General features: G+C 43.6%; 1 protein-coding gene across 7 annotated transcripts in view; it reads left to right on the top strand.

Annotated features, from left to right (window-relative positions):
- PRKAG2 (protein kinase AMP-activated non-catalytic subunit gamma 2) overlaps positions 1–27233 on the top strand; it is a 368891-nt gene that overhangs the window by 119478 nt on the left and 222180 nt on the right. For all 7 annotated transcript variants that reach the window (XR_003899816.1, XR_003899815.1, XR_003899817.1 and 4 more), the window contains exon 3: positions 133–412. Coding sequence is in view for 4 of the 7 variants with exons in the window: in XM_029911642.1 (XP_029767502.1) it covers positions 133–412 (280 nt within the window). In the remaining 3 variants the exon portion in view is untranslated. The remainder of the gene's footprint in view (positions 1–132; positions 413–27233) is intronic.

The raw sequence follows: 27233 nt of genomic DNA, 5'->3' as shown, positions 1-27233 counted from the left end.
GAGTCTGTCTGCCCACAGTGGGAATCCCAACGCCCAGCTGCGGTATGGACATACCCACAGAGGCAGGTTCTGAGACTTTTAAGGGAACACACTGGGTTGAATTAATGTTTTGTTTTTCTTTTCCCTCCTCAGGTGGAAGAGAGCTACCATCCGGGCAGCCCTTCGAAAGGCCTTTTCTCAAAAGGGCTCCAAAATCGACCTTCCAGCCCCGTTTCTGCTCCTGTGAGATCTAAACATAGCCCAGGTTCACCAAAAACAGTGTTCCCCTTCCCATATCAGGAGTCTCCCCCACGCTCCCCACGCCGAATGAGCTTCAGTGGGATCTTCAGGTCCTCTTCCAAAGAATCCTCTCCCAGTTCTAACCCGTCTACCTCGCCCGGTGGCATCAAATTTTTCTCCAGATCAAGAAAAAGTAAGAAATTGATCATGTTATTTCAGGAAGATACACTGTACCTCTGGGCTTGACCTATTCTTTACCTGCCTATAGTAAAGTAAGTGCAGATGGGGCACATGCTGTTTAGTATCAATTTCACTTAAGGTGTTTATCAGCTTCTTGCACACTAACTGTCCTGTACAAAATGAACATGAGACTCCTACAAGCAAAGGGACAAATCTAGCCCTGTGCAGAGAGCCAGCACATAAGTCATATTTAAGGCTTTGGATGAAATCCTGTCCCCATTGAAGTCGATGGGAATTTTGCCATTGACGTCAGTGCGCCTGGGATTTCATCCATGGGATTTAAGTGGAACTGAAGTGGTGCATGGCGTTAGTGACGGCCCTTTGCACAGGGTGAACTCAACTCAGAACGAGAGGTTCTGCTTCATTAACCACCTTGAGAATTTCAGTAGTTACTTTACCAATGTTATTTATGCTATTATAGAACAAATTATCCTATACCAGGCAGAGGAAAATGACATGCATTCCTGATCTGATGACAATGGAGAGGGTATTTTGGCTCATCCATCTGAAACCAATAGGTACTTCAACCGGTATGATTGAGCACAACTAACTACTTTTTATTACACACAGATTGTGCCTCTTCAGTAGTTTGTCCACCTGTTACTGAATGAGCCACTTGAATAACTTATTTGTCAAGGAAACAATTTACTTGTACGGTTTAAAATCTAATAATACAACCAAAGAGTTAGAGCTCCCGGAGCTCAGAGGCGCTAGGAAACAGACATACTTACAGGTGAATCACAGAAGAGAACGTGCTCAAGTTTCCTCTGCTTGTTGTTATTAGGAATTGTTGGAATTGGCTGACTGTTTGGATTGTCTGTGTTTTGGTTTGTGTGAATGGAAGAAATAAAATCCTATATAGGTGCACAGGCGCAGTAGTACTGATGCCTATAACTGTGTTTGGCTAATGTATATTGCATATAATGTACCGATAGTCTTCTTTGATCCATAGGAATCATAAGGGACCTTTTAATTTTTTTTTTTTTTTTTTTTACTTGAACAGAATTCCAGGAAAATATTTATTTTGATCAGAATAAGCAACTTTGTGCTGACTTTTGTACATACAAATAGTCTCACGTGTATGTGGTACCTGCGCATGCACACAGAGTTGTAGAGGATTTGCGGGTATATTTGGCAAGACGTTCTGCAGAGTCATTTGAAATAAGATCTTTACCGGTCCCTTCACCACACTGAACCACTTCCCAGGGACTGAAGCTTCGAGAAGGGGGTGTTTTGAAGGGAGTCCAATTTGTATTACACACAATTAGAGATGATATATCCAGTTTAGCCATCTCAATCAGGGGCATTAGTTCTTCCATAGTTAAAGTTCAAACAGGTTTCCTAGTAGTCTGTTTTTTCAGCCCCTCCACAAAGCCCATGCACCGTTTAAATCCCATTTTAGCCTTATTTTGTGGTTTTGAGTGTGTCTTAAGTGCTGTATACACTTTATGCTAGCTCATTGCACATGGGAGAATTTCATCCTGGCAGAATAATAATAATTAATAATAATATGTATTGCATAGCAAAGTACGCCAGTGACACTGATTATTTAGGTGCTGCCTAGTTATGCTCCTAAGCAGGGTTGGAAGGTGAAGTCTGATCCTAGCCAGATTAACCTATCCATCAGAATATTAAGCGAAAGGATCCTCCAGCACTCAGCAAAAGCACCGAGTTAGGGTCATGTCACTATATAGCAGAGCCAGGAATAGGAACAGGCTCTCGTGCCATATTTTTGAGCCAATAGAAGACATCAGTGACCTTCCTAGGAGAGAAATCATTGCAGCAGTCATGCTGTTTATTTTTTTAGCACAGGAATAGCCTCCTCTCGGTGAGTAAGTGATGTTGATTCAAGTGCATACACCAGTAACTTTTACCCTTCAATAGCTACAAGACAGAATGTCACTTTTATACCAGGTGATGTTCCCTTCGTAAGATCCCTTCTAAAAGAGACTTAAATAGATACTTGCCCCTCCCTCCATTCTCCCCCACTTTTTGGTAGATTTGGTAGATTTTATATCTACATAGGAATTACATGCTTACGACTTACTACATTTATTTTTATGTCATTTCTTTTAAAAGGAACTTTATGGCATCCGATAAACAACAGTGATGTATTGGGGCTTTTTATAATTAAATCTTGTGAATGCTACTTGCTCAGTAAGTAAAGAATGGTTTTATGGATTATGAAACACTAATATAACTTATTAAACCTTATCCAAAACAAAGCCTTTATCACTTCAACTTCATTGTCTGAATGAGGGGATTTCTTAGAAAAAGTATTCAAACCAACCATATAAGATCCGTACTGCATTACTCTGGTGATGGGCAATCTGGAATGGCCTACGTTAGTGAGGGTCCCAGTTCAACAAAGCACACTCAAGCATGTGCTTATTGAACTGGGGTTTTGATCATGATGTATCTCTAAATTGGTGCTAATGATGCACTGCACCTTTCCCTTGTTGGTCATGTAGCAAATCCTCATGTAATCTAGTCTGCAGCTGAAAAAAGAACCAAATAAAACTTTAAATTTTGGATTATTACTTTACAAGAGAATCTGGAACTAATCATTTCACACCATCCTGGAAAATTATGTAGCCAGTCTTCTGCTTTTCCTCCTTCCATGCAGAGTTCAAAACATATACTAACATGTTGATCCATATGATCCTGTTTCTCTTGGCAGTGACACATTCACATGTTCTTGGTTTAAAGCGTACATATGTGGTATTTGAAGTGCTTGATTTGTCTCCCCCCCACCCCCACCCCACACACACACACACTTTGTTTCTGACTTTGTGCAATATGGGATAAGTAATAGTGGTTGGAATAAGACTATGTTAAAACAGAAATGGAACTGAAGATATGAAGCCTAAGATCCTTTCCCATGTAAGGGTAAAAGTTAAAAGCACTTTGACATCTTGGTGATTAACAAGGTTTAAAATGTTTAAGGTTCCTCTCTGTCTCATTCTTTGCTGGCTTACCTTAGTGGTGTTCTCAGTAATAACCTATCGATTCTGGTCTAAAAAAAGTTTGTGCCATGAGAAGGAAAATATTTTCCTGCATGTGACTGCAGCAGTTTTGTTAGGTTGCTAGCGACTCTGTAAACTGATTGTTAGAGCTCAGTGTCTGTCACAGTGCCTAACTGGCTTCAAGACTGAGCTTGGTAAGTTTATGGAGTATGGTATGATGGTAAGAGCAGGTTGGACTAACACCTGTCAGGGATGGTCTAGAATGATAATACTTAGTCTTGCCTTGAGTGCAGGGGACTGGACTAAATGACCTCTCAAGGTACCTTTTAGTTCTATGATTCTATGATGGGACTGCCTACGATGGCAAGTGGTCCATTGGCGACTGCCAATAGCAAAAATCCCAAACTGCTGGAGATGGGACACTAGATGGGGAGGGCTCTGAATTACTAGAGATCATTCTTTCCCAAGTATCTTACTGGAAGGTCATGCCCACGTACTCAGGGTCTCCTGATTGCCATATTTGGGGTCGGAAAGGAATTTTCCCCCAGGTCAGATTGGCAGAGACCCTCTGGGTTTTTCTTCTTCCTCTGCCGCATGGGGCCCAGGTCACTTGCAGGTTTAAACTGGTGTAAATGGTGAATTCTCTGTAACTTGAAGTCTTTAAACCATCATTTGAGGACTTCAGTAAGTCAGCCAGAAGTTAGGGGTCTATTTCAGGAGTGGGTGAGGTTCTATGGCCTTCAATATGCAAGAGGTCAGACTAGATGATCACAATGGTCCCTTCTGACCTGCAAGTCTGAGTCTACTGATAATCACATGTGAGACTAATTATATTGTTCAATTGGAGGGATGATTGGGGTACTACACAAAGATTTCCACACACCTTATTTATTATAATGCTGTTTCTTTGGGAGAGCAGATAATGGATTGATTGTTTTCTGTGTACAAAAAGGATATGCACACTGCATGCTATACTGTGTTATACCTGAAGATGGTGCAAGTCGCTCTGTTTTCCCAAATCCTAATGATAAAATGGAAAAAGTTTCGGGTTTTCATGATGCAGCATTTAGAGCTTTCCTCTGATGAAGGCCTCCTAACTATGATAGATCTAAATAGTAAAGCTTCTCCTCAGGTTTTAATCTGAATTTGATTTCTCCCACAATTTGTTTTAGAATTGCATTGTTTCTTATTTTGGTAACAAGTTGCTGTGAAACTGCTTACTCTGTAATGAGCGCAAGAGCTTATGCAAATTATCAGGATCAGTTAGACAGGTCAGCCTGACAAAGGGCGTTCTGGATGAATACCTTACAGCTGTGTGCAACACAGGCATATTTTTACAGTTTTAGGCTCAAACTACTGACATACATTACTCTAAAGAATAAGCTTCCTTAATATATATTCCTGTAAAATTGATACACATTCTGTTAATTGGCTGTCCGAAGATCACTGCTTTTGCTCAGGGATTCTAAATTTAGATTTCTCTTTGAGGTCAATCAGTACAATCCATAGTGTGTTTCCCTCCCAGCCTTTGAAATGCTACTGTACATAAATATCAGTTATAAGTTGTGTTGTGAAATACTACAACTGTGGGCTCCCCCCCCCCCAATATCTCTATTATCCTGTGTGTGGAACAGCTTCTTCTGATACTACTGGGGCCAATTGCTCCTTGCTATGGGAAACCCAGCAGGGTGGGAGCTAAAGTTTGGGAAATAACCTTGAGGAAGTTTTCTTCTTGATTATTCCGGGGGGAAGGGGCACAGAATTTACCCCTCTCCTTGGAAAGCATTCCCCAAGTCCTCCAGGATCCACATGGATTCCAGGTCAACAGGAGAGGCAGGAACTTTGGTGTGGAAGCTGTGATGTCTTTGGACCTCTGCCATAGTTACCCCCAAGACTCACCCTTTAAGATAAATCCTCATCAAAGAGAGGGTAACATGGAAAGCTAAGGCAATTTTGAGCTTTATTATCTTCCTTTCCTGATCTCTGTAGGATTGGTATGGAGGACAATAGGTGTTCCTCTCAGCAATCTCTCCAGCCCAATCACTCCCAGCCCTCTCCCTGGACCGGTGAAGAACCCTCTGTGAAACCCAGGGAAAGGGGATGGGCCATCTATGTCTGTTTTCTTTTATAATGCTGATGTGTGAAAACATCTAACCACCATTTTCTGCTCGTATTCTCCCCACAAGGTGGATTTGCGCTGCTTATTGGGCTTGTCTACACTAAAAAAAAATCATATGTTACTGACGTGTCAGCAATGGGTACAGCTGAAAAGGTGCTATGTATAGTTTAGCTGAAAACACAGACAAAGGCAAGTAATGTCCACCACTGTTTCAGCTGCACCAGTTACTGGCATCTGTTGTCAGGAATGGGTCATTTTTTAGTATAGACTGGGCCATAATTATTAGCATATTTTCCTTCCAGTCATCTGGAGAGGGCTTCTGATTCATTTCCTGTTTCCATCCTAGCCTCACATTTCCAATATTACCCTGCAGTTATGGGTAGATGAAGTACTTACAACATACCCATGTTCTTTATGTCTATGTATAATTTTAAATATATATATTTTAAAGTCTCTTAAAGTTACCACTGGGCTGTAGCGAGTGACTTAGAGGGAATGGTTCAGAAAACAGAGGTGTTTCTGAATTTTAAATGCCTCTTTGTGAGAATAATTTCCAGCTGTTGTATTGGCTGAGAAGGGCAGGCATTGGGTGCCTAATTCCTTCCGATCGTCTGTTTCTTTTCCTCAACATGGGACTGAAATCTTGGTACTTCCTGGAAACCATCAGATATGCTTTTGGTGCCAGCCTAAGACATTAATTCTGGACAACACTTAAATAATTAAGTGACTTCATTTTCTCTTGTCCCTTATGAATGTGCTGTAGTGTTCTTAATTTTTCTTTTCTACATACTTACTAAAAGCAAATATGTGAATTGTTCTTTTCGTAACAGTAAAGAGATTGTAGAGAAACTAAGAACTAGCCTTTCTTGGAAGTCTTTAGCAATGGATTGAGAGTCAGTAAAACTTCAAATGAATTTTTTTGCCTCAGCAAGGTTGAAATAGAAACAAAACATTTTGAACTTCCCAGAGTTGATTCACCTTGGTGGAGCTTTCACTGCTACTGCCCTGTTGGTTCAGTGGATACCAGTGGTCTTCAGGGGAGAAACCGTTTTACTTGGGAGAAACCACAATTTAAAGATGCAAACAGCTTCCTTTCCTGACAGGTCATGCTGCAAACAACAGTAGAGAAAAATAAAGGATAGAAGTAAGAAGTCTTACTCTGCCAATCCCTTTGTGAACAAAATCTATGGTTTGTTTGTATTTTTTATTTTCAGATATTTAGGGCTCAGTCCAGCAAAGCATCTAAGCAATTGCTTAACTTTAAATAAAGGAGCCGTCCCCTTGATTTCAGACTGCTTATATGCTTCAAGCCAAGCACTTGCTTAAGTGCTTTGCTGGATCAGGGTCTTAGAGCACCAATCAACATCATATCTACACACTTTTACTGTGTGGTAAGCCATCTTTTTGATGTGTAGTTAAATTATGCCAGGTGCTGCACACACACACTAAGGGCTTGTCTACTGTGCCCTTACAGGCACTCAATGTGGACTACAGAGGTGTGGACTACAGAGCGTACCAAGTGTTGTGCTCTGACTGTCCTGTGTGGACAAGGCTGGCACAAATTAAAAGGTACCTAGTTCACATTAATGTCGTCCTTTTTGAAAGAGGTGCAGTATAGACATAGCATAAGAGATACTTCCATCCTGAAAGAGTTTAGAGTCTAAATAGACAAGACAGACAAAGGGTGGGAGGAAATAAGTATTTTACAAACCGGGAAGTGAGGCACAGAGAGCTTAAGTGACTTACCCGAGTTCACAGAGAGAATCAGTGGCAAAGCTTGGAATTGAACTCACATTTTCTGAGTGCCTGTTCAGTGCTTGAATCACAAGACCACCCATCCTCTCATGTTTATCTAACTCTCTAGGTTATTTTACTACCCACCATGTCTGGTCTCTGTGCTCCTGGAGGATCTCGGTCCCAATGATCTGCTCTTTTAACATGCATGGAACTAAATGTGTGCGCAAGTGTTTCCGAAAGAAAAATCCTACACTTGACTGTGGAATAGAAGCCTAACTTCATCATAAATTAAGTATGTCTGCTTGTGCTCAAATAGAAATGCTCTCTGAAGTTTCCAGAACAAATATTATTTATAGACATCTTCAGATGGGAAGGTCATTATTAAGGCTACGTTTTAGTCATGGGTATTTTTAGTAAAAGTCATGGACAGGTCACTAGCAGTAGACAAAAATTCACGGCCCATGACCTGTCCATGACTTCTACTATACCCCTAACAAAAACTTGGGCCGGGGGGCTGCGGGTGCTCTATGGGGACAGTCCAGGTGTGCTGGGGGGTGGCCCGGGACCCCTGCTGGTGCTGGGAGGGGGTGAGCGGCAGCGGGCGGCCTGGGACCCCTGCTGGTGCTGGGGGAGGGAGCCTGAGTGGTGGCACACAGCCCCGGACTCCCGCTGGTGCTGGGAGAGGGAGGAGAGGGCTGGTGGGTCAGGCAGGATCCCTACCTGTCTCCATGTGTCCCTGCAGCTCCTAGGGGGAAAGAAGGCCAGGGGGGCTCCGCAGCTCCCATTTCCCGGGAACTGGAATCAATGGGAGCTTTGGGGGCAGCGCCTGCGAGCGCAGGCAGCGCGCAAAGCCCCCAGGCCACTCTACCTAGGAGCGGCAGGGACATGCCAGCCCCTTCGGGGGAGCCCCCCTGAAGTGAGGGCCACCCTGTCCCCAACCCCCTGCCCCAACCCTGAGCCCCCTCCCACACACAAACTGCCCCAGCCGCAGCTGGCCCTGGGGCTGCCTGATCTGCTCGGGCAGCCCAGGAGCCAGCCTCAGTGGCCGCTGCAGAAGTCACGGAAAGTCACAGAATCCATGACCTCTGTGACAGACACGCAATCTTAGACATTATTCATTCCATGTTGTGTTATCTAGGCTTAAGAAATTAAGCATTAACCTACCTCAGCCTTCCCACCTAGTTTCAAAGCTTTGAAAGGGGTTGTATGAAAACTTATATCAGAGGTTTTAACATTCTTGTTCAAGGGGATTCAGTTGTGATGGAAGTTTCCAGAGAAGACCAGAATGTGAATTAAGCTGAACACCTTCAGGGCACACTACCTGATTCTTCTGACAGTCATTTCCACCATAATCAGCATGGAGATCATGTCAATTATAATAATTTTCTACATATATGTAGTGGAGTTGGCCACCTCCCAAGTACCCCCTTGTGCCCAAAGGTCCCTCTATGATATCTGGCCTCTGTTTCCCCCCTCTTCAGGGCCCTCTCCCTGAGTGTCTTTCTGATTCCCAGCACCTCCTGCCTGGAGTTTATCCTTCTCCACAGGGTCTCCCAGCTGGGCTTTTACAGTTTCTCCCTGGTTTGTTCAGGATCTCTCCCAAGCATCCCTGCCTGGAGAACTTTCCTCACCCTCTCCTGCTGACTCAGGATGCTACAGGAGTCTTCTTTCTCCCTGCAAGTGTCAGGGCTTCCCTCCTTCACTGCAACTTCCTGCTCCTTTTATACTGGAGTAACCTGATTCCTCTCAGGTAGGGCTCATCCAATAATCAGGGTTGGCTTACTCCAGGCTCTCCAGGCCATATGGCAAGCTGCTGTTAGAATATATATTCTTCTTCTTTAAGCAGAGAGTTCTTGATACAGATTGGGGAGAAGAGTAGAAAACTCCAGCAAGTCCACAAGGGGGCTCACCATGCAAATCTAACTTATCTGGGGAGTGCTTAGATCAGTGGTCCCCAACCTTTTTCATCTGGCGGGCGCCAGATGACGAGCCACGGAGGACCGTGGCGGCGGACGTGCATCCGCTGAAATGCTGCCGACAAGTGGCAACGTCAATAGACGTCGCCGCCGAAATGCTGCTGACAAGCAGCGTCATCCAGAGGTGTCACTGCCGAAATACCGCCGAAAATCGGTGGCATTTTGGCGGCAACGCCTCTGGATGACACTGCTTGTCGCCGGCATTTCGGCGGATGCTCGTCCGCCTGCCAGTATGTGGGCGCACTTAGACGCCCCGGCGGGCGCCATGGCGCCCGCGGGCACCACGTTGGGGACCCCTGGCTTAGATACTATTTTGATAAGCACTGTAAAAAACCCTAAGATAGTGTAGTGTTGGGTAAAAGTGTGTTCAAGAGTATTGTAAACAGCTAATGTATTGTGATGTATCATTATTGTTTTATTGCCCCCTCTGTGGTAGTTTAAACCGAACACTGTAGCTGTTAACCATCAAGGGCCCAATCCAACTTCCATTAAAGAGGGAAGGTGGGTGAGGTAATATCTTTTATTGGACCAACTTTTTTTGGTGAAAGACACAAGATTTCAAGCTTACACAGAATTCTTTCACCAACAAAAGTTGGACTAATAAAAGATATTACCCTCACTCACCTTGTGTCTCTCTAGTATCCTGGGACTAACACGGCTACAACAACACTGACATTAAAGTCAGTAATCAAAGAGAGTCTTTCCATTGACTTAAATGGAAGTTGGGGTAGACATTCCTGACATTTCTAGTAACCTATTTATACTAGAATTTACCACTGGCTCATAATTACATTTTGTGTGTGAAGGCGTGTGAGTGATTTACATGCAAATGGGAGTTTTCTGGTGTAAGGAGATGCAGGTATGTACGAAATACTCTACTGCACTTGGCATAAGGCCCAGTTGCCAGGTTAGGAATTAATTTTTTTGCACTGTTAGTCAAATAATTATCAGAATGGATTTGGAGATCTAACGTGAAGGCATTTTGCATTTGTAATTTTACAAAGGTGACAGGGCTGTGGAAATTGTGTAATATCAAAACTACATTGGAGTCAATGGGTCTGATCTAACTAAATCCTATACTCCTGAGTCTACATAATTAAACTAAGTACTTCTATACTGCTCTTTATTTGGCTAAAGTAAACTCACGTTTGTTTTTCCCAAGGGAAGTAGAGAACAAAGGGGTCACTTTTTAGAACTGGTAATTGGTTTAGGATTTTCTAGACCAGTGAGTAAATTGATTGGGATTTTATTGTGCCTACAGTAATCAACTAGAGGAGGCCAGGTGTCTTTTTAGTCCAAAATACAAGCAGACAAGGAGGGTCTACGTCATCCTGCTTCTGAAGTGGTGGGCAAACTCCCATTGATGTCAACAAGAGCAGGATTGGACATACAATTGTTTGGATCTGCATCTGTGAATGATCCGCAGACATCAGAATCTTTAAGGAAACCTATTTCATTAACATTTTCTTAATAGGTCCAATATTTTCTAATAGTGTCCATACTCCAGTATGTATGTTGAGAGCTAGTAGCTGTTACCTTCGGTGCTTTGAAGATCAGAGTAGTTTTCCTTAGCACAGTGTGTGATGCATTAAATTATAGTATGATCTGGCCCAGATCCTATTATAATTTGTTCTCAAAATATTGCATTCTGTGGACCACACGGAAGGGCACTTCAAACCTCTGGTTGTGCACAGACCATATTTTGCAAGCCAGTGTGTTAAATGTGTTGGGTTCCCCTTCTCCCCCTGAAATAAGAGATGGTAGGTTTTTTTTTCAAGTTTGAGGATGCAAGGGGCAGATTTTTGGGGGGGTGGGAGTCAGTGAGATGGAAGGTCACACATAGCATCATCTAGTGTAAAGCTGTGATTATACATGTAAGCACAAAAAGTTCTAATTAATGTTCTTTGCTTACGGGTAAATTTTGAGCCTAATCTCAAGTTTCTTTTTTGGAGTGAAGACTTTAACTGTGGAGTCAGCCAGCCCGGCTTTACCCTTTACATTATGGGTAATCATCTTCAATTGAAATTCTCTGCAGATTACATTCCTCTTAGCCTGCTTTTCCCTTTGGGGTTTGACATTATCTAATTAAACAGGTGAGGCAATGCACCTAGTGAAACTTGCTGGAAAGGCTTTTTTTCTTTGTCACTCCCATCAGTCAGTGAATCTAGAAAGGCATATCTTCCTGAGAGCTCTGTTTGCACAATAGGCTAATAATTCCTCTTCCCCTCCCAAGGCTGGTGTTTTTTCACTATCTGGGTGTTCAGTATCTCATGAAATCAAAGCAGGATCTTCCTGCCTCCTATATTTATTTTCAGAACCTAGAGGTATTATTTTTAAAAAAGATTATTTTTTTTCTGGGCACCACGTTACACCATTTTCTGTCAGAGCTCACCAGTGTTTTGTTGTGAGTGCCTTTTCCCCTCTCATCTCCTAAATAATTCTCATCTTGATCCATGCAGTACATTTGAATCTGTGCTCGTATCTCGCATGTGAAATGGGCACTCGGATACTGTGGTGATGGGCCATATAAATATCTTGATTTCTAGTCAGAACATGTAAAATTGTGTTAGGTGTTTTTCAGCCCTGTCCCTGCTTTCCCCTGAAGCATACCCTTGACTAAGCAGTGAAACTGGATCATGAAGGGTTCCTTTCCAGTCTGCTCATTACAGCTTTTCCTAATGCTGTTTACAGTACACACAAACCAGAAATCTAGGTGCTGCTTTCAAAGCATGACCTCTCTGGCTTGCCCAGAAGAGCAGTTTGCTGTACGTAACTGTGTTAAGTTATGCCAACTAGAGCTGTATGTGGTACTTGACAACGTGAAACATTGTTAGGTGCCCTCCTGTGGGCATAGTGTAGATATGTTCTCTGTATGGCAGGTGGGACTGTTTAGAACTCATAGAAATGACTTCTTTTTTTAACTGGCTGCTAATGGACCATTATTTACATTTGTTCCTCTTTGCTCATTTTTAAGTTTAAACAAAAGTAGAAGTGGCTAAAAACACGTTAACCCCCTCCCCCAACAACAACAAAAATAATTATATAACGGTGGTAATTTCTAGAGTTGGCCAGACTGCCAAATCCTGGTCCCAGGTGGAGGTTTTGTCATTAAATTCAGTGGGATCAGAATATGACTCTCAATGTAAAGACAGGTTTGTGACAGGTTTATTTATTATATTCACAAACAAATGTCTTGAAATCAGTGGGGAGGGTTGGGGGGGATGTCATGCTATTCGTTATTGAAGAATATTTTAACAATTGCTACTATTTGTGGATCCTGAACATTTCATGAATTCCAAAGGCCAGTGTGACGGGGTGTATAGACCCCACACAGACGAAGAAGTGCCAGAGAGACCCTGGCAGTAGGGCTAGCCCCACCCCTGTGACCCTGTCAATCAAGTATGAGAGGGACAAGGCCTTTAAAAGAGAGGACGCTGCAGCCAACCTGGGGGAGGGAGGGGTGGAGGAGCAGGGTTGCCCTAAGCAGCAGACTACAGGAGTGACTCCTGAAGCCACAGAGGGAACTCCCAGCCAGGAGACCTTCACCCAAACCCTACGGAGAATGCAGCGAAGTCCCAGGATAAGATGGACAGACTAAGCCTGACTCAGCAGCCCAGCCAAGGATTTCTCAAAATCCACTATGCGTGCTCTGTATCATTGTCAGTGGACTCCTGCCCCCACCTGAAGAGTCCTGGGAAGGGAGTACCCTCGAATGTGTTGGGGCTTGTGACTTTCCTTTTGATCCCCCATCTGGAGAGACTTAAGAAGACCCACAAAAGGCAGGGCCCCCTCACAAGTACTAAGGAGCTGGGGCCTGTGTCGCACCCAACCAGTATAAATAACTGGACGTGGCCAGGTTCTCCCACCATCTGGGGGAAGAACGGCAGGAGACTCTGCTACAGCCAGAAGTGCTGATCAGTGAGAGAGAGAGAGAGAGAGTGTGTGTGTGTGTGTGTGTGTGTGTGTGTGTGTGTGTGTGAGAGAGAGAGAGAATTGAGTGTAAGGCTTGGTGTCAGAATAGTTTACTTAACCTTAGCATGTGATTTCCATAGTTCTTAATGTTTGTGGTCTTTTAACAGATCTGTTTAATGGTGAGTGAATTGCACTTAGCAACCTTAACTGTAACTTAACAAAAGTCTTTTGTTTAGAATGATATTATTTGCTGCCCCCACACTGGGATGGAAAAAGGCCAAGAGCCAGCTATGCAGGCTTCACAGCAGCTGAGGATTCCCCAGCACTGTCCTTTTAGGGCAGCTTCAAGGTCACTCTTGTGGCCCAAAGGGACTCTAATATGTAGAGCATGATCTAGCCCTAGGCAACTATGTTGAAAAACTGTTGTTATCAAGATTTTTCATAGGGGGAAAAAAATCACCCCTAAAATAGTACTTTTATTATGAAACAATGGTGACTAAACAGTGGCAAATAACCCCCCATTGTTATTATTTATTATGTAGTTATCATTTATATTGTGGTAGTGCCTGGAGGCCTGAAGCATTTCAGGGCTCATAGACTTTAGCCAGAAAGAGATGATCATCCAGTCTGACCTGCACATTGCAGGCCACTGTCACAGCCGGGTCGTGGGCAGCCAGTCGTCGTAGCTGGAGTCAGAGTTCACAGTTACAGTGTAGGAATCAAGAGTCAGCTTGGTTGGGATACTGGCAGGGAGGTCAAAAGCAGGAGAGAACGTGGAGATCAGACCTATGAGTTGGGAGCCAGAGTCAGGCTAGGTCAAGATGCCAGGGGGCCAGAGGCAGGAGACAAACTGGATGGCAGGAACCTCTAGTCAGATGCCAGGAGTCAAGTTGTGTTGGAAGGCCAGGAAGTAAACCTGGGAACTCCGGAGCAGATAGTGGGGAGCAGGAAGCACACAGTGCAGAGCATGGTGGAGCCCAGTTGTTCAGACAGCTTCCTTTTGCTGCTGCTGACTTAAGTACGGCCAGCAGGCCGATCGGCCACTCTGGGACCCCGCCAATTGGAGCTCAGGGGTGGAGCCTCACACTCAGGCTGGGCTTTGTGGATCTCAGGTTAGCTACTGCCAGCAGGCTGCCAGTGGCGGGTTGGGGTGTAGTGCTTCCATGAAACTTGTGGGCCCTGCCCCCGGTCTCTGTCAGTCGAACCTGGGGGGAAATTCCTTCCTGACCCAAATATAATGATCAGTTAGACGAAGAGCATGTGGGCAAAACCCACCAGCCAGACACGTGGGAAAGAATTCTCTGTAGTAACTCAGAGCCCTCCCTATCTAGTGTCTCATCTCTGAATGTTGGAGATATTTGCTAATAGCTGTTGCGGATGGGCCATATGGCATTGTAGGCAATTTCGTCATACCATCCCCTCCATAAACTTATCAAGCTCAGTCTTGAAGCCAGTTTGATTTTTTGCCACCACTGCTCCCCTTGGAAGGCTGTTCCAGAGTGACACTCCTCTGATGGTTAGAAACCTTTGTCTAATTTCAAGTCTAAACTTACTGATGGCCAATTTATATCAATTTGTTCTTGTGTCAACATTGGCCTATTTAAATAACTCCTCTCCCTCCTGGTATTTATCCCTTTGATGTATTTATAGAGCGCAATCATATCTCCCCTCATCCTTCATTTTGTTAGGCTAAACAAACCAAGCTCCTTAAATCTTTTCTGGTAAGGTAGGGTCTCCATTCTTCCAATCATCCTAGTAGCCCTTCTCCACATCTGTTCCAGTTTGAATTCATTTTTCATGTTTTTGTTAAAACATTTAGCAAATGACTGTCCCTGCCCCAAAGAGCGTTTACTCTAAAATAACACAAGACGTGTCCGGTGGATGAGACAAACAAACAGGCAAGATGTGGGGAAGAAAGGTAATAAAATAAAATGTTTTGGCACAGACTAGCTGTGGGCACAATTCTTAGTCAGTCAGTAGCAGTAATCAAAATTCACCACCTGCCTGTATGTTACGTCCTAACAGCTAACTTCGAAAATGAATAAATCTAGTTTGGGGATAAGGGGCATTTAATATGAACATTTAATCCACCTTTTCATCTCTTTTTCAGAAAAAAGCATTGTTTCTTCCAGTGGAGACCAAACAATAAAAATGTGGTTCACACCCACAGGATCAAATTCCGCTCTGTTATTATATAAATCTGAAGTAAAACTACAGCGGATTTACTTTGGGAAGATTTACACTGGCATAGGTAAGAGTAGTATATGGCCATTGAATTCTGAACACATTGGTGTTAATTATACAGGTCAAAAGTTACAAACTTGGGTGCCTATTGCTAGGCCCCTAATCCAGGCTGAGGCACCTAAATAAAGAGTCTGATTAGGGGCCTGATCTAAAGCCCACTGGAATCAATGGAAATGCTTGCATTGACTTCAGTGGGGTTTGTTTTAGGCCATTACAGAGATGCTGAGCATTACAGAAGAGTTTCCATTTAGATAACCAAATTTTAAAATGTTTTTAGTGCTTCAGAGTTAATCTCTATGCTATGAAGTCAGTGTCAGCTAGATCAAGCCCTTATTCATGAAGAGCCTAATTACCACTCCCTCCTCTTAAAAAAAACAAACTAATTAGTAATAGGGATCATTGCACTTCTGACTTTCACACAGGTTCTGGGGATTAGTATGAGCCAGTTTGTACAGATGTTTGAATTTCATTGAATCAGAAGTCCATCCTGCAGAAAAACGTGAATTATTAGCAAATTCTTGGATGGTAGTGAGCAAGGAAAGGCTGGGAATAAATATTCGAGGGTAACCTTTTCAGCCATGCAAACAAAGGTAGATAAATGATCAAAGCCTAGCTATGTGGCAACAGATGCTGTTTTTGTTCCAGTAGAAGAGAACATTTTATTTTTTTCCATGACTTTTTTTTCACGTAAAAGAAAGGAAAGTATCTGAGATCCCTAGAATTGTTTTTAAAAAATAATTAATTTACTTAAAGCCATTTGTTTGATATCCCTCTCTGATGGGCCAAACTTTCTGCTTGCCTGGTTGCATTGACTTCAGGTTTAGGCCACAAGAGAATTTGGCACATGGTATCTGAAGATGAAGAATGCATAAAATCATTAGACTACGAAAATGCAGAAGATTTAGTTCTATATTGGACTTTTCATGCAAAAGTATCACAAAACATCTTTACTTTAATCTATGTGGCATTTACCAATACAATCAATGGGAAAAAATCGTGAAGTCATTGGGAGTTTTACCTGAGTACGTCTGGAAAGCCACATAGTAGCCTTGCAAATGTCTAATATTGAAACATTGCTACGAAATGCGATTGATGTTGCTTGGACCCTTGTTGAATGAGCCTGTAATGTCTATAGGGGTATGGTTTAAGCTACTCCATAAGCTACAGTAATGCAGGAAGTTCTCTACCTGGAAATAGTCTGCGCAGAGACTGGCTGACCTTTCATCTGAACCACATAAGAGACAAAAAGCCGGTATGATGGACGAAATGGTTTAGTCCTTTCCAGATAGAATGGCAAGCACCACCTCACATCTAATGGAGTGTGGCTGCATTTGAGTGTGGCTGAGGAAAGAATACAGGTAAGTAAAACACATGGTTAAGGTGAAACTGTGAAATTGCTTTGGACAAAAGCTTTGGATGTGGGGCAGGTCAGGGCGGCACCACCCTTATATAGCCATGGGAGGAGCTACCGGGGCCAAAGGGTATCCCTCATGGGTACGGCTAAGCCTAGTTCTCCAGCTTTGGTGCATGGGGCTCGCACACACCTGAGTGAAATACGTGGCTGCGACCACTCGAGGAACTATTGTACTCTGGATTTATCCTGCTGTAGCTGAAATCAAAATCTGGTCCATTTCCCCCTTCACTGCTGCTACCTCCCCTAGCCAGTGCAGGATTTCTTCCTCCAGTGTAAATTTTAGTCTTGTGCTTTGTCTAGTCTATCTTTACGTGGTTCAAAGGACAGCGCTTCCACTGCTGCCCTTGGGAAACTATTTCAGATTCTGATACGTTTCACTCTCAGGGGTTTTTCCTATTTTGCCTAAGCTTGCTGTTTCTAATTTACATCCCATCACTCTTGTATCACCCAAAGGAATTCCTGTTCCCAGTGCAAAGGGCAGTGTTTTAGGAGAGAGATTTGTTATGGGGTAGCTGGGAAGCTCAGTGAAAGTGCACACTGTTTTGATGGTATTTATTATTAACAGGACAAATCACTGAAATTAAAATCACATGCAGAGTAAATGGGAGCAAACATGCTGGTAATGAGGTCTGATCAGAAATGAATGAGACTGTTTGTGTTACTAATAAACTAATACCATTTTTTTAGTATGTGTTTCAGTGGAAAATCTATAGCGAGACTCTTCCAGACAGCTCAAAAAGAGCAGAAAATAAATGAGGGAAGAGATGTTCTTCTCAGTGTTGGAGGCAAAGCAAACAAACTGGCTTATGCACCCAGACAGCATTTAATTTCCAAGAGGCTGATTTTGGGTGTGTGTTACAAGTGTGGGATGTGTTATAAGGAGCTAGCGCCAGTTCACCAAGGGATTACACTGGCTTAAACTGGAGTAACCACTGGCAGAAGATCCCTGAGATTGAACATCTGCTGGTGGGGTTGGTGGAGGTTGTGACAGTGGAAAGTGGCCACAGTCTCTTTTGTGCTGATTCGGTGGGCATAGGTGGTCAATGGAGAGGCCTAAAAGGTGGGAAGTTTATGGCCAAGGAAGATGCAGTTTGAGAACATTGCATTCAGCAGCTTTACTGGAAGCTCTAGTTGTAAACTAAAGCAGTGGGAACCCAAATGGATGGAGCAGTGGGAACACATCTGTATGTAGGTTTCATGCATCTGGCCCAGAGTTTACAACAGACTTTACTGGAGCTGATAACCAGAGCACGGTAGCCTGATAATAAAAAACTTTTCTAAAGCAGCAGAACTTTGTTTCAGAAATGCAATATTTTATGCTTCTCCTGAGATTTCCACTGACCCTTCCTTTTTGATGTTAGACTGTTCCATAAACACTGAGACAAAGCGGACTCACCCCTGCGGCGCCTCCTGCTGGTGACTTCCGGGAATTAGCTCGTTCCAGCTCTGGAGCGCCCTCTGCAGGCCGGTGATCCGCCTGTCCTCTGGCCCCCGTGTCTCTCCCTGGATCCCGGTGCCCTTGTACTTGGGGTGCTGCCCCCTAGCAGTAATCCTTCAGTCTTATGGTTTCCCCTTCCCAGGGAACCTCCACCCCCTATTCCCACCTCGCCTCAGTATAAGGCTATTGCCAGTCATCGTCTAGCCCCACACCCTGGGGCAGACTGCAGTATCAGCCTACTCATCCCTGGCAAGGTTGGGTTTGGACCTGCTGCCTTGGCCTACCCCTGGGCTGCCCTTCTGCTAGGCCGCAGCCTGGGGCTTTCCAGGCTGGAGCTCCCCAGCTCCTCTGCCTTTCCCCAGCCCTCCTTCACTCATGCAGCCAGGCTCTTCTCTCTCTGAATTCAGAGAGAGACTTCTTCTGGGCCTCTGGCTCACAGCCTTTTATAGGGACCAGCTGGGCCTGATTGGGGCGTGGCCCAGCTGCGGCTGCTTCCCCAATCAGCCCAGGTCTTTCTTTCACAGCCTGCCAGCCCTCTCCCAGGGCTGGTTCCAACCCTATCAGGGCTGGAGCGGGTCACCACCCCGCTACAGTCCCCGAAAGCCACTTGGGTTCTTCCTCGTGCACCTGCTAGGCAGGACAGATACTAATTTCCAACTGTAAATATTGGGGCTGCTCAGTGATGGAGTCCACCAAACCTCAAGGGTGCCAGCAGTGTGCCAGGGTTACCGCGCCTCAGAGGCAAGCACTGTAGGTGCTTCAGCAGCTAGGCCTTGTATGCACTAGCCCTGGGGAGTCCCAATAACCATATAGGGTATGTCTACGTTGCGTTCTAAAACCCTTGACGGTGAGTCTCAGAGCCCACGTCTACAGACTCGGATTTGTGGGGCTTGTGCCACAGCGCTAATAACACCTGTGTAGCTGTTGGGGCTTGGGCAGGAGCTCGGGCTCTGAAACCCACCACCCTCTCCAGGCATCGGAGCCCGAGCTCCAGCCTGAGCCTGAATGTTTACACAGCTGTTTTAGTGCCCTAGCATGAGCCCTGTGAACTTGAGTCTTTGGACACAGGCTCTGAGACTCTGCCACTTGTTTTAAAACGCAGTGTAGACATACCGTCAAACATGTGGCTAAGGGAAAGGACAAACAAACTAGGGAAATACAACCTAGATGGAGCTAGTATAAGGGTGCATAACTGGTTGGAAAATCATTCCCAGGGAGTAGGGTGACCAGATGTCCCGATTTTATAGGGACAGTCCCGATTTTGGGGGCTTTTTCTTATATAGGCACCTATTACCCCCCACCCCCATCCCGATTTTTCACACTTGCTGTCTGGTCATCCTACCAGGGAGTACAGTACTTATCAGTGGTTCACAATCCAACTGGAAGGGCATAACGAGTGGGGTTCCACAGGGATCAGTTCTGGGTCCGGTTCTGTTGAACATATTCATCAGTGATTTATATAATGGCATAGAGAATACACTTATAAAGTTTGCAGACGATACCAAGCTGGGAGGGGTTGCAAGACCTTTGGAAGATAGGATTATAATTCAGAATGATCTGGTCAAACTGGAGAAATGATCTGACGTAAATAGGATGAAATTCAATAAGGACAAATGTGAAGTACTCCACTTAGGAAGGAACAGTCAGCTGTGCACACATAGAATTGGAAATGACTGCCTAGGAAGGAATACTGCAGAAAGGGATCTGGGGATCATAATGGATCACTATTTAAGTACGAGTCAACAGTGCAACACTGTTGCAAAAAAAGCAAACATCATTCTGGGATGTATTAGCAGGAGTGTTGTAAGCAAGACACAAGAAGTAATTCTTCTGCACTACTCCATGTTGATTAGGCCTCAACTAGAATATCGTGTCCAGTTCTGGGCGCTACATTTCAGGAAAGATGTGGACAAATGAGAGAAAATCAAGAGAAGAGCAACAAACATGATTAAAGGTGCAATAAACATGACCTATGAGGGAAGATTGAAAAAAAAATGTGTTTGTTTAGTCTGGAGAAGAGAAGACTGAGGGGGGACATAACAGTTTTCAAGTACATAAAAGTTTGTTACAAGGAGGAGGGAGAAAAAATACTCTCCTTAATCTCTGAGAATAGGACAAGAAGCAATGGGCTTAAATTGCAGCAAGGACGGTTTAGGTTTGACATGAGGAAAAACTTTCTGTCAGGGTAGTTAAGGACTGCAATAAATTGCCCAGAGAGGTTGTGGAAACTCCATCACTGGAGATTTTGAAGAGCAGGTTAGACAAACACCTGTCAGGGAGGGTCTAGATAATACTTAGTCCTTCCTTGAATGCAGGGGACTGGACTAGAAGACCTCTCGAGGTCCCTTCCAGTCCTACAATTCTATGATTCTATAATTTACTAGGGCTGGCAGGAAAGGGAAAGGTTGTACATCCCCCTAGGGTACGGAGGCTATTAGCAGATCCATCACACAGCTTTGCCTCCACGTACCAGCTTTGTTGCCTTTGGAACAACTGAACTTAAAAGAATGCTGTTTCGTTCCACTACCACCCAGGGACTCTCGCCAGCAGCAGAGGGGTTAACCACAACGTTAGAAAAGGAAGGGGCCTGTTGGGTGATCTAGATCATTATACCCCACTGCACATGTACTACTGTTTTGTCTGCTCTGATTTTAAAATTTAAAATGAACAAACATACAGTATTTGTGATGGATGATTTCTGTTAAACTTTCTCAACTTCTCTCTGGCATTTTCTGTATTAGGATTTTTTCCTTAAAATTTCCCACCATTGCTATCAGTGGTTCAGCTTTACTGAAGTGGCAGCAAGAATGGGAATGCTAATGTAGAGAGGCCTCTGTCTCTCTCTCTTGCCCTCTCCTATGTCTGCGTGTGTCTCACCAGAATATTGGCAGTTGGGGCAATTGTAGGATGTGATATGTAGAATGTATATTTTAGGTATTAGGACATGTGAAAAGATGCCTGCTTGGCTGGCAGGGTAGAGTTCAATCAGGTGAACAACTTGGTCAGCAACCTGATCAGGTAAACAACTTGGTCAGCAGTCCAATCGGGTAAACAACTGAGTTAGCAAATTAATCTTAGTGTTAGGCAGAAAAGTGTTTATACAATATATAATAAATAACTTTGTAACAATGTATTTAAGGTGAGCAGGTGAATGTGGGTGTGCGCTTGCATTTAACACTATGCTGTGCCTTTTTTCGGTGGACTGATCACTCACTGAAGTAGCAAATAAAGGACATACACTGCTTCAGCTCGAGTCTGTCTGTGAACCCTTGCATTCTGGGTAGTGGGGGAAAGAACTGGTCTACAGTTAGGTACAAAAATCAGGACTTATCTCTCCTGTTTCTAAATTAAGAAGAAGAACATTACTGTAGGTAGCTTCTGTTTTGAATATGCTGCTATGGTGGAATTCACCAGGTGGCACCATTACCCATAGGTTTACAAGTTTGTTTTCTTAGCTCATGAACACAGTTCTGTCTTTGAAGAAATGCTGTATTTTCTTTAGTTTTGCGATGTGTTGTTTCTGTTTGGGGGAGCTAGCAGAGGGAGAGTTTGTTCTGTCTTCTCTCCAGCAAGAATCATTTCTTGGGGCAGAGTTGCTCTCTGAGAATCAGGCATTGGTGTTTGGGCTGAAAGAGGGGATTTGCCCGTGTGCTGTTAGGCCACCTGTGTACAAGGACTGGGCTATGCAGTATAAATGAAAACAAGTTATAGTAAGAAAATATTCAGAGTTTGCACCATTCTCCTCACCACGGGGAAACCATGTATAAGGCCCTGAAATGTGCTCCTGCTTGACAGAGGCATGGAAGCATATTATATATGCTTCATGTTGGGAGACTGTTGGAAATATTGCTTGTACTGGATTTTATCATTTTCTTGCATCGAGCTGTAGTTAATAGAAATGCTTATGCTGTATTCTACATATCCAAATGGGTTCAGTTCCATTTTGCCATTGACTTCAGTGAGGTCAGGATTTCACCCATTCTCGTTAAAAATGACAGTAGTTACTTATGATGCCCACTTTCCCAAGAACTCATGGACACCTAACAAAATGTAACAACATGCACAATATATATATATTTTTAAAAGCCACAATAAGCAATATTAAATCTTGCTGTAGACTGCTTCACAGATGGTAGAGGGAAGGCTGAATGAATTAGTTTTATTTTTGCGGTTTAAAATAAAATGGTGTCATTGGGACAAACTAGAGAGGGGCTAAGTCTTTTTAACAATCGTGGATATAAACAGATTCTCAAAACCTTTCCACGTGCTGTTGTATTAGTCCTTACACATCTCAAAAAGATTAGCTTTAGTAAGAGAGGGATAGAAGAAATAAACTAGCTAACGTTCCTCTCCAGGCTAGGACTTAATTTTTATTTTATAAAGACCAAAGCCTAAAATAGGCTGAATTTAAAGATAACATATCAGAGGGCTCTTAAAATAAAGTCATTGATGTTAAATGCAGACACACAAGCAAATCCCAGAATTGAATGAACATCAACATTTTTTGTTAAACTGCTGCCTGCAGTTTTTGCCACTTCTTAGATACCATATAAAAGAAAATGCCCAATGTCATCAAAATACTCAGAATTTACTTTCTCATCCTTCCAGCCCATGCAGAGCTTGGCCATAAATAACACCTCTGAATCTACTTCCATGTCCAGAAAGTCAAATGTCAGAGCGAGAAATTTCCCTCTGATGGGCTTATGACTGGGAAAGTGTGTGGAACTTTGATTCACCAAATACACACCACTTTCTTTTCCCCATACCAAGTTAAGGAGACGTTCCTTATCCTTCCCTGTGGCAAATCGTGTACTGGCCACTTCCAGCTGTAGCGGGAATTGGAAAGGCTTTCATGCCATGTAAAGAAAGGACACATTTTTTCTATTATTATTTGTATTATGTAAATGCTCTGAGGCCCCAAGCAGGACTGGAGCCTTGTTGTGCTGGGCACTGTAAATCATTCAGAAACAGTCCTTGTTCTGACGAACTCACAGTCTAATTGAAAAAAGACATAGCAGGTAGTTGTAGGATACAGTGGAAGTGGAGGAGAGAATGGGAAAACTAGGGCAATTCATTATTAATTATTTGTATTACGGGAGTGCCAAGAGGCCACAACCAAGTTCAGGGCCCTAGTGTGGTAGGTGCTGTATATACACGTGGTAAGAGACGATCCCCCAAAGAGCTTGCATTCTAAATAGACAAGACTGACAAATCTCCCTTGGAAGCAGTAGAGCTCTTCACCTTGTTTGATAAATGACACAAACATTGCTCCATTTTAGCCTTCAAGGAAACTCATTGAGGACCATACAAAGTGCTTTCCCCCACAAGTTCTTGTTTGCTTTGTGGGACAGTTGTTACCAATACCTAACCAACTTCCAGAAAAGAAGGTTGTGAAGTTACAAGCAGAATTAACCTCCTTCCATGCAACGTCTCCACATTTGGGAATCTGAATCTCTCCTTTGGGTCACAAGGAGTTAAAAATGTCTCAGAGGAACCTGCCTCCTTCCTAGCTTTAGGTCAAAGCTTTGGAGTCACCTTGCAATTATCCAGAAAAAGATATCTCAAAGTACTGAGTCAGTTAACAAGGGAGTGAGGTCTCAGATAAGCTTACAAGAAAAGCTGCATCTCAGTATACAAATCTCTCGTCTCAAAACATAGAGTCCAATCCACTGTGCCAGCACAGAGCAAATTTAACACTGTACTGGTAGAGGTGTAAATTGTAAGCTCATGGGGGTAAGAACAATGCCATTGTTATACACCTCTACCCCGATATAATGCTGTCCTCGGGAGCCAAAAAATCTTACCGCATTATAGGTGAAACCGCGTTATATCGAACTTGCTTTGATCCGCCGGAGCGCGCAGCCCCCCCTTCCCCTCCCCCGGAGCACTGCTTTACCGCGTTGTATCCGAATTCTTGTTATATCAGGTCGCGTTATATCAGGATAGAGGTGTATTTGGAAAGTGACTAGCACATTGTGTCACTTGCCAGAAACAAGCATAATATTAATCAATGGGACAAGTTGCTACTCCAGTAACTAAGTGACTTGTGAGCAACAAGGTTCAAATGAAGCTAAATTAGAGCAAAGCCCAGTAAAACTCCTTACTAAATGCAGGATGCTTAGCTCTCTGCTTGTTATCAGGGCTGGTGAGAGGAGATACAGATGGGATAGCTAAGTGTAGTGAGGATTTCTCACAGGTAATACTCCCCCACCTCCATATGGGTGTATCTCTGTATGTGCCACATGGCAGCCATAATGTATTGGGATATTGGCTCAATGACAAAACTGTTGCTGTGAGGGAATGGGCTGGTGGTGCAAGTAAAGGCCTCAGAGTTGAGGGATCTGGATTCTGTTCTTGGCGGTACCACAGACTTTGCAACCTTGAGCAGAACACTTAACCTCCACAAGCCTCAGTTTCCCTATCTGTAAAAAGGGACAAGGAGGCTTTCCTACATCACTGGGATGGTGTGAGGATTCATTCATTAATTTCTGCATGGTGCTTTAAGATACTTCTATGGCAGGTACTGTGGAAGTGCAGGGCATTCGTAGATTTGTTGTTTAACAAAGCGTTAATTTTTTAGCAGGTGACTATAAATAGGGGGCCCGCAGGGGGGGTGCAAGGAGGAATTGCAGAGGGCGGAACACTGACTGCCTAATGCTGTAACTCAAAATAAAGATAAGCTGAACTTTCCTTATCTGTGCTGCACTCTGCTACAGTAGCTCATGTTACATCTTTTAATACACTGAGGGGATAAAACAATCAATTTGATTTAGATGCATATGAGGTGGCTAAAATTTCCAGGCCATAAGACTCTCCAACGCTACTGCAGCCAGTAGGGCTGTCCTGTGTCTGGCCAGTAGGGCTGCTGCCATCTGAACTGCTCCTGCAATAATCCACTCTGAGCAATTTACTGAGGAGGAGAGGATAGACTCTCCAGTGACTTTCCCATTTGCACTCTCAGCAGATAGGCAGGTAATGGGTATCGACACAGGAGGAGTATAAACAGAAGAGAAACTGGGAGGCCTCTGAATGACCTTAAAAAATCTACAGGGAACTAACTACACCTGCATGTTTCTTTTTGGACTTTTAATTCCCTTACTGGTTACTAGGGGGAGAGAAGGGGCCAGAAATAACGTGTCTGACCTGTTCATGGGAAGTCTCCCATAGAGCACTTTCACAGAGCTGTTCATTTGAGGCTCTCAAAGAGGGTAAAAAGTGTGTTGCCCATGGTCTCACAGTGAGAACATTAGCCGAGCTCAGAATACAACCCAAGTTTCCTGATTCCTAGTTCAGTGCCCTGGTCATTGGAGCAGCACTGCCTCCCTTCCCTCTCCCCTATCAGTATTTTATTAAGGCTGGAAGCAACCTGCATGAGTTACAGCAGTACATGGCTGGGAGCAATAACTTCTATTCATGGCTTTTAAGATAGAGGTTTTTTGACAGATATTTCTGGTCTAGTCACATGCTTGTGATTAATATGACTGTCAGAGACTTGCCAAGTCTTTATTGCTAGCTGCCAAGGTGATGACATTGATTTTTCTTTCCTAATGCACGTTGTGTAATAATAGCAAAAACATTTAATCTTTAAAGCTGATAAGGTTTCTTAAAGCACCCTGTAAAAGCCTGATTCTGACAGTCCCAGTCACGACACAGAAATAGTGACCAGTTTGGGTTGTTCTTTACAGCCAATTCTATGGCGTGGTTAATAGTGGCTTGGAAAGGATGCAATACCCAGCTGAAGGGCTAAGTAAGTAGTACGTTTTCTTGAGTGAATGGGAATGTCATCTACCAGGCTTTGCATTGTTAGACGTGTGAGGTGCCCAGCAATAGAGGTAGCGAGCATCTGTTTTTTGTTCCTAACACTTCATGTCTTTAATTAGAGGAAGACGGCTACTTTAAAAAAATTAAAGTGCTTTCTGCCCATTATAGGTGGTTCTTTAAAAGGAATCTGCCAGCACTCCACAGTCGTTCTAGAAGCAAAGTCATTGCACTTCATGACTTGGTCATTTTAAAATGAGCTTTTCAGAGTAAAAATAAATAGACCACAAAGTAACGCAGAGGGTACAAAATCTTACCAAGTGCCAGCTGGCCACCAAAAGAGGTACACTTACTTGCGGTAAAAGCAGAGGTAACAAGCACACGTATTCTGGCTTGCTGGGAGTTGGCAAGCTGCACAAGTATGTGTTGCGACTGTTGCAGGGTCGGATATTTTCACACATCACTCTCCCTTCAGTCCACTGCAGTGGGTGAAAAGACACAACAACTAGCTATAGTGTGATCCATATTGTTTATTATCACTATTGTATTTATATTTGGTGTCAAAAATGCACTGAGCAAAAACCCTAAATTTCATTTTACTTGCAAATATTTGAGTTATTGGATCATTTTATTAAAAAAGGAACTAGAATCTGTACATATGAAACAAGGAGTCCCTTTCTTTATTATTTTTGAATCCCCTCATCACTTTGCCCATTGTCGTTATTTTCTGGGTTTTGATTGTAAGCTCCTCTGCTCGGGGACCTTGTCCTTCTGTATGTCTGTAAAGCACCATGTGCATCCAGCAGTAAGGTGAGTTTACAAAGCTGATATTCAGAGCACTGCAATACTCTCACTTCACTGCAGAACTGTTGATACTATTTCATTTCATGGCTGCCTGGCGACCCACGTGAAGTGAGTTTTGTGGGTCTCAGTCCCGTTCCCAGGGGACAGGTGTCAAAACCCCAGAAGTCACTTGTGAAGTTGGCACTCAAAGTATGCCTATGCTGCAAGTGAAGGTGTGATTGTAGCACAGGTAAGCATTTAATCTTTAATCTACTTAGCATGGATAACAGTGTAGACATGGTTGCACAGGCTTCAGCACAGGCCAGTAACCCTCATAGGTTCCCCGACTCCCTGGCAGTGGCGGGCTTGTACCTGGTGAGCTAACCTGTGCTGAAGCCCATGCGACCACAATCTACCCTACTGTTGT

The sequence above is a fragment of the Terrapene carolina genome, unplaced genomic scaffold (assembly GCF_002925995.2).
Source record: "Terrapene carolina triunguis isolate 2854851 unplaced genomic scaffold, T_m_triunguis-2.0 Scaffold111, whole genome shotgun sequence".
NCBI lineage: Eukaryota > Metazoa > Chordata > Testudines > Emydidae > Terrapene > Terrapene triunguis.
The sequence above is the reverse complement of the archived record's forward strand: the minus strand, read 5'-3'. Positions and strand labels throughout refer to the sequence as shown.